The sequence below is a fragment of the Gobio gobio genome, assembly GCF_949357685.1.
Source record: "Gobio gobio genome assembly, chromosome: 15".
NCBI classification, from domain to species: Eukaryota; Metazoa; Chordata; class Actinopteri; order Cypriniformes; family Gobionidae; genus Gobio; species Gobio gobio.
Window position 1 is genome coordinate 15,246,629 of NC_137108.1, and position 12,541 is coordinate 15,259,169.

The window sequence follows — 12,541 nt, forward strand, 5'->3', positions numbered from 1 at the left end:
CTGATGTTATGATCACTGGACTTATTTTAGTTTTTTGAAAGTCAACATGAAACTGAGGTTGCGATAGTCCTTTCTTCTAGACCGATAGTGAATTTTATCGATAACTAGGTTGGACCACGCTGGCCAATAACCGGTTAATCAACCGATAGATTGTAAAATGAATTCTGAATGAAAAAAAAAAAACATAAAAAAAGTGCTAATTACAAAGATAAAAAAAAAAAAACAGTACTGTACCGTGAAAATTAACAGTACTTTTTAAATATAAAAATATTAATATTTAACTTTAAAATGTAAAAATGTATTAGTAAATGTTGAAATTAACAATGAACAATAATTGTATTAACCTTATTTAGTGTCACAGATGGACTCTTGTTGTAAAGTTTTACCAATTAATATAAATACAAACTTAATATCTGTCATGCTTAATATCTACACAAAGGTCATATAGCATTGATATATATATATATATATATATATATATATATATATATATATATATATATATATATATATATATATATATATATATATATATATACATATATATATATATATATATATACATATATATATAGCTGTTTTTTCTTAACTGTTTATCAAAAATTTTTCATTCCTATCGGTATGGATTTTTGCCGATAATGATGGTTCCAGCAATCGGTTAACGGTGCCGATTAATTGGCAAAACCAATCAATAGGTTGACCTTCTTCCCTATTGTGATGTATATCCGAGTAAAACGGCTTGAGAATGAGGGAAAAAAATTTAGGTCAGGACTTGATTTCATCCTTGGGATATGATTGGATCGTATGAAGTTGCCCTTTGCAGTTAGTTGTGGAGGATATTTAGGCCTTCCCAGAACAGATCTCATTTCAAGGGGGAGGGCAGGTTAACATTTGGTTAACTTAGACGTTACTACATGTACTTACTATACTAATAACATAATTGCATAATTACAAGTAACTAACCCTAAACCAAACCGTAACTCTGTAAGTACATGTAGTTAATTAATATTATTCAGTACTTATTAGAGTAACTATACGTCACCTTAAAATAAATTGTGATCTAACGTTTTTGATCAAAGTTTACGAGGGCATATGCATTTTAAAACAATAATGATTTATAAATAAATAATTTGTAATAAGCAACGCAACATTCTGTAAAAAATAGGAATTTGTCCATAAGAATTGTCCATTTTGAATTAATGATGACTTACTATATGCTTATAGCCCGCCTCCTAGAGGACTCCAGGGTCACTACCGTTTAATAGCCTGCAAGTACTGTGACATTTGCAACATTTATTGACAGTAATTCAATAGGCGATTTATGGAGCCGTTAATGTACATCACATGACACACTGGGAGCCTGGTAGTAACCTTTCGTAATAGACATGCTTAAGCAGCTATGTCATTGACTTCCAGGGGTAATGTCACCTGAGCGGAACGTTATGCTTGTCAAGTTGTAAATGAACTCAACCCCCACTCTCTTATGAAAGACAATCTGGAGGACAACATGTAGAAAACACTCCTCCGGCTAAAGGCATTTTACTCATGGCTGGGTAATCTCCCATCATGCTGGTGTATTGATTAGTCCCAGAGACATCCAGAGGGAGATATAATGTTCCAGGCACTCCTCTTCTAATCACCCAGTCTTTCTAAGAGAAAAAAGGTTTTGCATAATAATATTAAACCTGGGCTTTATGTGAAGGGTAGACTGTCCTTGCATGACTCTCTCTGTTTAAGTAGACTTCAGGGTCCAGTCCTGTTATAAAGTGATTTTTTCATGTGAGGAAGGCTTTTGTTCTACGGTATGTGTGTCTTGGCTGTGTTCAGGTCCTGTAATGTGATCTGTGTAAATGTAGGTAGACCGCTTCCTCCAAATGCACTCTCATTTTGTGCTCAAGTGACATGACATGTCTTTTTCTTGATTTTATGTTTTAGAGGGTCAGATAATTAACTTATTTATATCCAAATATAGTTAATGCAGGAGTTTTACTAGAATACTAATGGGAAGAAGAAAAAAAAAACTCTTAAAAGTTTTTCCGAGCTGAATTCTCATTCTGGGGTGTATCTTATAGTAGATATTTCAACAAAACAGAAAAGGTGAAGAAAAGAAGCAATACAAATGTCAACATGACAATGAAATAAATATATAGGTATTTTAATTATATAGACACAACACTACATTAGAAAAGTATATATACATAATTTATATTTATTTATTTTAATATTATTATATTATATTATTTAAATTTTTAATGCATTAGAAATATGAAAATAAATAAAAATAAATCAATCTTTAAAATAAACATTATACTTTAGATGGCAACTTTAGATTATAATATTACAGTATTTTTCTCAAATAAAGTAATTGTTTACAAATATATTAATAAAAAGAAAGTTAACACTGTAGGCTAACAGGTCATTCAGTAATCTGGTAAGTTTGTGCGCACTGGTAATCATATTTGTTACAAATACTGACAAGGTAGCACTAATTTTACATGCAGCACTGTGTAAATGGCATTAATATGACATAGTGGTCAACTGAATATAGCGCAGCATATTTTAAAATCAAGGATATAAAGTTTGTCAAAAAGTCCCGCTTCTAACACATCGGCCAATAAGAAAAACTGATCGCTGATGCCGATATTTTAAAAATGCCAAATATCGGCCGATATATCGGTCAAACACTAGTTTAAAATAAATGTATACATTTATTCAGCAAGGATGCACTTAAATTGTTATAAAAATTAGTTTTCAAATAAATGCTGTTCTTTTAAATTTTCTATTCATTAAATAATTCGTTTCCACAAAAAAAATATTAAGCAGCACAGCCGTTTTCAACTGTGATAATAATAAGATATGTTACTTCGGCAAATCATAATAACTTCTGAAGGAATAAGAAATGTTACAATAGAAAACTGTTATTTTAAGTTGTAATATTATTTAACAATTTTTCTTTGATCAAATAAATGCAGACCTTTCTTCCTTCAAAGCTAAAAGTACTTGTCCTTGTAGGGGATTTTTTTTTTTGTTAGTTTATAAATCATGCAGATTTATTATAAGGTTTATATTAGGTTTAGGTGCTGGTTTAGGATAAGAGGATAAAAATCAGATACAAAATAGACATCCATATGTCTATGGAATGAAACATGAAAAATATGAAAACCCAACACACTGTACACTTTGTTTAGTGTAATTTCTGCCTCAAATGTGATTGCGTTGATTTTTAACATTGAGTTCTGTAAATGTATGTAAATCGTACAAACTGATTTCTATGATGAGCCCTTCATGTGAAAGTCAGTTTTGCTAATAAACCACATGCTGGTCATTGACATGACAATAACACCCATTATATTTAGCATATGTTAAGCCAGAAATTACTTTAAGCTGCTTTAGATTTACATGAAAATGAGCTCTTAATTGTTTTCATGATGCAATCCACAAGGTCTGTGATATGTAACAGAGGGATTTGATGAATTTGTATTTACTGGTGCATGTCTATCTTCTCCGAACAGCTCTGAAACCAGGCTTGGAGTGAGGCTATACAAAGTTAATAACTCTATTTTCCATCCTGACTTCATCTGGTAGAAATACATTTAATTTGTATATGTGGGCACCAGTGACTTTGGATTGTCTTATCTACATATGCAGGCTGCATTATTTAGAAATGGTCATCTTTAAATTTTGATAAAATTGACAACAGATTTAGCTGGTGTGCTGTGCATATCTTCCAGATATCATAGAATTCTTCATTGTTGAGTGTATATTTATGTGTCGAATGCTTATGTATAACATATGGTATTACAATTTCAGTCCTGATATATATGCTTATCTGATATAGACCATTTAGGTGTTTGCAAACAGCAATGACGTGTTTTGTGGGACTATCTGGTGACAGTTCTGCAATAGCAGTCTATGGAAGCCACGTGATATATGTCTCACAATTCTGAGAAGAAAAATCTGAATTGTGAGATTGTTATTCTGTCTTTTTCTCTTCAGAATTGTGATATCTATATATATATACTCATAATTGCTAGTTCTAAAGTCCGAATTGGGAGATATAAACGTCTCAAGTTATGGCTGTTACCCTATGAGGACACCATCAGTGTATCCGGTGTCTGAAGCATGTGTGAAAACAATCCAATCTGATTGGTTGGCAACAGAACGTGACATCATTAGCAGAGTGCCCAGAACTATAAGAGGGCACCCACAGCACACGTCATCAACTTTTTTGTCTGAAGGAGACATGCAGGCAGACCCAATGGCAGGACAACTACACACTGTGTCCCGTTCTCCTTCTCAGGAAAACCACAGTTACAGTCGTAACCTGAGATGTTTCCTTTTGATTGGGAACTCCACACTGCATCTTGGATGGACACTATGGGGAACAATTACCAACTCTGCCATACTGCGGGGATGCCTGCCTCACTATGTGAAAATATGTACAAACATTGTGAGCAGAGCATAGATTGATTTAACAGATTATTTAGTCAGAGTCAGAGCGTCGATCCAGGGCATGTACGCACACAGTCCATCTAGTGGTAGTGTTCCCTAAGCCATTATTTCCCACAAAAATAGAAGATCCCTTAGCTTCTATGCCTCTATAGCAGGGGAAATACTGGCCTCAATGGAACCTTCCCTCCTCCCCAGCAGGCTACTTTAGCCCCAAAGCCAGAGCTCTATGGAAAAATTACCAGGCTCTGACAGCTTTTTCTCGTCTGACACAGCTCTCAGGAAATGCCTGCCACAGAGATTTTTTTTTTGATATTCCTCTATCATCCTTGGCAGTACCACTACTTCTGGGGAAAATGCACCTCAATTTTCATATAGTAGGTTGTAATAATAATAATAATAATAATACATTTTATTTGTATCGCACCTTACATTAAACAAATCTCAAAGTGCTACAGATTTAAAACAATAAAAATAAAATAAAATAAATAAATAAGAATAAATAAAACTGAAAAATTTAAGTAACAAATCAATCAAAAGCTCTGCTAAAAAGGTGGGTTTTAAGAACACGTTTAAAAGCATCTACATCTATCTGTGGGATCCTCAAGTGGTCAGGGAGAGCATTCCACAGACTGGGGGCAGTTGAGCAGAAGGCCCGATCTCCCATAGTATGGAGTTTGGTCCTGGGAGTTTTAAGAAGATGCGGTGAAACAGAACGGAGATTACGTGTGGATGTTTGTGTGGTGAGGAGTTCCTTGAGATAGGTGCGTCACCATGGATGCACTGTTGAGTAAGGAGGGAGATCTTATACTCAATCCTGAGCGAGACAGGAAGCCAGTGGAGTGATTTGAGAATGGGGTTTATATGGTCGTATTTGCGCACCCTCATCAGGATCCTAGCAGCGCTGTTCTGAATATACTGCAGCTTCTGGAGATTTTTGCCTGGGATCCCGATAAGGAGTGCATTGCAGTAGTCCAGCTTGGAGGAGACAAAGGCGTGGACAAGCTTCTCCGCATCTGCCAGTGTTAGTATGGGACGAAGTTTGGCAATGTTTGGTTGTGGAACATATGACAAATACTTTAAAGGTCCCATGACATGAAATTTTAATTTCAGCCAGATACAATCTGGCTGTGGCTCAGGTATTGATGTCCAGCAATTCCCCCTATGCTGGGCTGGAAGGTTGAGAAGACTCAGTACACACACTTTCCTTGCCTTCTTCAACCACATCCGCTTCCTCATGGCTAGATGGTTCCAGCAATATGCTATCTGCTGGATTGGATGACAGGGTTTCCTAATCCAGCAGATCGCTCGAGCCCATGCTCGACCTGCGATCCCCTATATCTGAAGCCTCCACCTTGCCTTGGCAACAGCAGGGCCTAAACCGTGGGCAGCAGACGCTTGTCCCACATCCCTCAAGAATAAGACCAAATGTGAACGGAGCTTTCTCATTGTACATTTCACACAATGGCTGCATTCAGAACCCTCGAGCACTGAAAGCACATGCTCATCTCCCAAGCAATAAACGCACAGGTCGTGTGTCCTCAGGTGCCAAAAACCTGGGATTTTCCATGATCATGCCTTCATCTTGTGCTAACAATGCAAATGGCTCCTGAAGACAAAAAAGCTGGTGGCTCTGCGCTCTGCTAATGATGTCACAGACTGTCGCCAACCAATCAGATTGGAGTGTTTACACACATACTTCAGACAATGGATACTCTGATGGCATCTCAAAAGCGCCCATCCAAGATGCAGCGTAGGGTTCCCTTAAGAAAGTTCCCCTGTAACTGTAAGACTAATGCATTATGCCCCCTATGATCTACTTATGTGAATATTATGTAGGCCTATTGTTTACATCAAATTCATGCTTTAATAGTAGGGTAATGGTCGGAGTAGGTTTCATCAGTGTGGACTGTCCGTTTAATTGCTTGCAATCATAAAGTCTGTGTTTAGCTTCAAAGGCTGTCTTCGACAATGGTATTCTATACAAATGAAGACCATCTTTTTTTGCATCCCGATTCGGACATCCAAAGGCACAGCAAGAAATGTTTTTTCTTCCATAGATTTGCCTGTTTTCCTCCAATTGTTACCGCTGTACCACAATGGGCGCACAACTGCAACCTAACTGTGATGTCTGCTCCCAAATGGTCTATACCAAGGGTCTGCAGGACAGTGGCCCTCCAGGACAGAGTTTGGAGACCCCTGGTCTATACAGTATATGCTTATATGATTCTAATAATGGCTGATTCACATTGATACCAATTACAAAAAAATTGAAATGACCAATGTCACCAATATATTGTGCATCTATTGCAAATCGCATTTTATTAGGACTTGATTTAAGGCTAAGGGTTGAAAAGTTTGTGTGTGTTTGTTTTCATATATGCATGTGACTGTGTTATTGCTCCAGGTTTTCACATGCACGGACATGACTGCTGTAGTTTATTGTTTCACGCAGGCCGATACCAAACCCCCATAAGGTTTTCATCTGACAGCTCTCTGTGTATTGATCCTGTACCCTTTTGAATGCCTCTGGGCTGTGTAATTAGTCCCATGTGAGGAAACAGCATGGTAACCAGAGCACTGCGTTCCACCAGCACTCTCATGCACTAGACTTTAGTTCTCCCTAAAGAACGTACATAATTCAGATGCCCCCGTTACATCAGAGAGCACACACTCGTGAAGCATATTAGTATGAAAGCGCTAATTTGGAATCAGATTCAACCCCATATAGTACTGATCATGGGCCACCTGTGATCATAGCATTTTCTCTGATTATGTGACGTATTTTCAGGTGAAACAGAGCATTTAGGTGGAAATAATGTAGGGAGGAGCTTGATTCTATCCATAGGCATTTGATTGGATATTGAAAAATTAGGCTATAGTATCATTGGTTAAAAGTTTCATTTTAAGGTTTAAGGTTCAGTTTTTCCCCGCCAACTGAAAATTTTACATTTATTGATCATGTACATTACAAAGTTAAACATTAGTTTTTTGTGATATATTCAACATTTTTACTGCCAATTGTACTGATTTGTCAAAAAGATTATGCTATCTAGCAAGCATAGCAACAATAAATTGAAATGACAAAAATCACTTCTGAATCTTGTAAGCATCGGTAAGAATATGTTAAAAATATGTTGAAAACTAAAAAAAACATCAATAATGTTTTGGATCCAATACCAATACCATCAGTTACAATGACCCCTAAATGAAAGAAAACAGGAATATTTTGGTTGAACAAATGGTTTATTTAAAACTGAATTATAATTTTTATAATAATTTCTAATAAAAGTACACTACTGTTCAAAAGATTGGTAAGATTTTTAAATGTTTTTTTAAAGAAATTAATTATGCCAACAAAAGCTGCATTTAGTCGATTGAAAATACTGTAGAAACAGTAATATTGTGAAATTATTACAATTAATAGTAACTCTTTTTGATTTTAATATATTTTTTAAAATATATGATGTGTATTTCTTACATCATATTTATCATATTTATTTCACCCCTGTGGTGAAAATCCGGTTTTTAATGTTGTTTATATGTCTATGTGGTGTTTTCAATATGCTTTCAGACAAACCATGTGCATATTCATAAGTCAACACCATTGCTGAGTATTTCCTCCTTAAAAGTTGAGTGAACCAAAGACAGTCTCAAAAACATGGTTTGAAATCACTGGCTTTAGCATATCATCATTACTATGCTGCGAAACTTACCGGTATATTTTTCTGTTGATATGAACAGGCTGTTTATATTAGCTGTTCGATATTGTAGTCAAACAAAAGGTTAATCATATTAATTACCGTTATGCGTCCGAAGTTGTAAAGAGCGATACCTTTGTGCAGTGTTTACTACAGTAACTTGAGTAAAAGTTGAGTGAATGAAGGCAGGGCTAATTTGAATATTCATGAATCTGCATATACTAAAGCTGGTGTGTAGATTTACTTCTTTCACAGGAAAAATACATTTAAATATGTCATTTTGGTGATCAAAGATCAGTTTAGTGATATAAACTTTTGTTTACAATTTATGTTCGTATATAGTATTTTCCGTTGGTAAAACCACACAGCAACAATTTTTGTCTGAAATGGGTAGACCTGAACTCTGACCATGATTCTTCCTCTCTGCTTAAATTCTCATCCACACACATTCCAGAGCTGTGTCTGTGGCCGGACGAGAGCTACTCCTCCCTGCACAAGCAGCTTCGAGTGGACTGCTGTTTATACTGTTTCGTGCAGATCTGGCTCAACCATTCATCATTTATTTTGAATGAAATTATCAAAAGAAAGTAATTTTTGTTTTGTTTTGTAGCAACTTTTTTTTCCATTTCAGCCTTCAAAGTCAAAATGCACTATGTTTTGATTTGTTTTAGCTGTGCCAATACCACATACCCCATGTATGATTAGCGTAAATGTGTCATCTTAAAAAACAATCCATTCAGGAAGTGATGCAGTGTATACAGCACTCAGTGATTCATGTGGTCTCTTGCAGAATGTGTATGTGAACATCAGTCGGATCATGTCCGTGGGGAACAGGCTGCTGGAGTCGGGTCACTATGCAACCCAGCAGATTCAGCAGATCTCAGGTCAGCTGGAGCAGGAATGGAAAGCGTTCGCAGCCGCGCTGGACGAGAGGAGCGCTCTACTGGAGATGTCTGCTAACTTCCACCAGAAAACTGACCAGGTGAGGCCTAAATGTGCTGACACATACAGTACCTACAGATACTATATACTATACTATACTATACTATACTATACTATACTATACTATACTATACTATACTATACTATACTATACTATATTCTGTATATATACAGGGCTTGACATAATTTGTTTTGCTCAACAGCCACTCAGGCTAGTGGTTTTCCAAAGTTACTAGCCTCTCAGCATTTTTACTGGCCACAATTTTGACATTGGTACCAAGGGGAAAATCTATATATGTATTTTATTTTAAATGTTTTTGTAATATTATCTCATAATTTGGCAGCAGGAATTTTAGGCTGTCACTTTAAGACCTGACACACAGATGTATTATACTGTTACACATGCGTTTTCTTTCTCAACTGTTTACGTTCACTTAAAACATAACTATGTTTACTAGGGATGCTCATTTCGGTTCATTTTCCTGACCGACAATCACCGCTCATTATTCGATTATTAACCGTTAACTGATAAGATTATAATATTGAATTGGCATTAAATAAAAATACAATTGACGAATGTCTGTGACCCGTTAAAACGACACTTTTTAACGACACTTTTTTAACCTGTTTATTTTACCGTGCAAACAGCAGCATACAGAACAGATCAACAACAGAACCTGGATTCACACATTATCAAATGTTCATGCACCTGCAGCGTTTCTGACAACAGAGAAAAACAGAAAAAAATATAAATAAAAAGCATAAATAGGCCTACACTTAATATTTTTCACTTAAATAAGTACCAATTTAAGATGACAAAAACGAAAATACACTGAATCCGTTTGAAGCTTTGAAGAAGTTTTTTTCCGTCAGACTAAGTTTTTTTCGTCAAATAAAAATAGCAGGCCTACCTCAATCCACACCTTGTATTGTTTAAATTTTTTAAAAAGTAACATGTCTAAGTGATTTGGGTTAGTCTGGAGCACAGCCTGTTGACAGTTAGACCCGCGGCAGAAAACTTAATCTCAAGCCTTGTTTATACTTTCGTCTGGTTCCGCAGCGCGAGCCTCCACTGACTGCACGCGCACCTTGACCATTTGGGGACGTGTTGGTCTATGGTTTATACTCATCGCGCTCGCCGTTATGCTATTCTTTGAAACAACAGAGGGCGACTCGGAGTAATTGTTCTATAAACCATCAGGAAACAGCGGCGAGAAGAACATACGTGACAATGTTTTCTTTAGTAAACTTTACCAAAACCACATTACGAAAAGCCTTAAACAAGGCTTCAAATGGCACAGATGCCCCGGGAATATTATAACGCCTCGCTAGAGTGGCCAGCCTTGGGAAGCGCCTTTCATTTGCTTTCCACCAGTCTAAGAGCTTGTACTACTGCTGTATTTTAATACCGCCTAGCATATTTTGCAAGTATGGCCCCACACAATAGGCCTACTTCTTTTCTATTGCTTCATTTTGCAAAATACGTCTGTTGGCACGTGTGGTTGCACGTGTCGATGTGCCCCGTGAGTTAACAAATACAGCACATTTTTCTTTAACCATGCAGCAAAAAAAAAATTTTTTTTAACCGTTTAACTGATTCTTACTTTCGGTTAACGGTTAAACAGGTAATATGAGCATCCCTAGTGTTTACGTGAATACTGGCCAAAAACGGCATTTTGACATTAGGCTATTTTGTGTGTATTTGACTGTTTAAGGGCAGCGAAAAAGAACTAAATATAGTACCGGGTGTGAGCACAAAAACTCAGCTGGAATGAGTAAAATTGTGTGCAATATGTGCAATCCCACGGCGAAATGCAAGCCCTTCAATGGAAACAATATTCATCCGGAGCAAATGAAACGAGTGAGTGAGGGGAGGCGGGTTTGTGTGTCAACTCGCTGTCGGAGAGATGAGAGAACAAGAAAGCACAGCTGGTATTGTGTATTCTGGGGAAAATCAGTATTGGAAGCGTTTCAGAAATTTCAGTATCGATATGTATCGAAAAATCTATATTTTTGACAACACTACATTGCACTTAGTTTATTATTTTAGATGCCTTTTTAAAAGACTACAATTAAATTAAAATTCAACCCGCCAAAGTGGCTAGTATGAGGGTTGGCGGGTGTTAATGTTAATGTTAAATAAATAGTAATGGGAAGAACTGATACATTTTATATATTATCAGTTTTATACATGAACGTAAAGTACTAACATGTACAAATATAGATAGACAAAATTATAGGTGCACTATGTACAAAAATAAAATTCTAAGCAACATATTGTCCAGATGGGGATGTAGTAACAATATATTCTGTGTGGGGTATAAAGGGTTAACTAGCCAATTTGAGTTGATGAGTATGTTTGTATGCTAGAAAGGGCTCCCAGATTTTTGAAAATGATGTGCTGGTTATACTTCACATTTAAAGTTGTTACACAAAATGGAATCCAAAGAAACTGCAAAGATAATAATTCCAATCACGTTTTACAACAACTCACACCACCCCTTTCATCCCTCTCCTGTTATTCAGACAAACTAGTTGGAGGATCTGTGTATTGACATTGTAAACATGTTCACCACAAGCCACAATTATTGCACTTTGCAGGAAGTCTGCCTATTTATACACAAACAAAACTTATGTTTGTGTTTTGTTTTCTCCAGTATTAAAAATGTATTGGTGAATATACAACTTGGATGTTTATCTCATGTTTTATGATTGAATCATTTGTGATTGTTCAGATAATTTTCACTTATACAGAAAGGCCTGTGGGCTGGAAAAAGGATGAATAAATACATTCCTTTCATCTTTCTGTCCTTTATCTTTCTCTTTGAGCGTTTATTATCTGCTGTCAGCATCAATATTAGACTGACACGCCATTCATTCAGCTTTTGTTTTGCTCCCAATGAGACAGGGCAAAAATAGACTGTATATTTGTACAGACACACATGTGTATATATATATATATATATATATATATATATATATATATATGTGTATATATATATATATATATATATATATATATATATATATATATGTATATATATATATATATATATATATATATATATATATATATATATATATATATATATATATATATATATATATATATATATATATATATATATATATATATATATATATATATATATATATATATATATATATATATATATATATATATATATATATATATATATACTGTTTTACCTAATTAAGACAGCATAGTATAGTAATTATATATCTTTAAAATATCTATTTTCTAGTATATGAGCAACATGGACTCATGGTGTAAGGCCTGTGGAGAAGGAGAACTTCCGTCTGAGCTGCAGGACCTGGAAGACACCATCCACCACCACCAGGGTCTCTATGAACACATCACCGCTGCCTATTCTGAGGTATGAATTATATCCATTAGAATAAATACGATATTCTGTAATAAAAGCTTT

General features: G+C 35.5%; 1 protein-coding gene across 4 annotated transcripts in view; it reads left to right on the forward strand.

The window, feature by feature from the left end:
• The window catches only part of triob (trio Rho guanine nucleotide exchange factor b), a 186,907-nt gene that overhangs the window by 86,879 nt on the left and 87,487 nt on the right, over positions 1-12,541 (forward strand). For all 4 annotated transcript variants that reach the window (XR_013818063.1, XM_079837439.1, XM_079837440.1 and 1 more), the window contains 2 exons: positions 8,941-9,132; positions 12,359-12,490. Coding sequence is in view for 3 of the 4 variants with exons in the window: in XM_079837439.1 (XP_079693565.1) it covers positions 8,941-9,132; positions 12,359-12,490 (324 nt within the window). In the remaining variant the exon portion in view is untranslated. The remainder of the gene's footprint in view (positions 1-8,940; positions 9,133-12,358; positions 12,491-12,541) is intronic.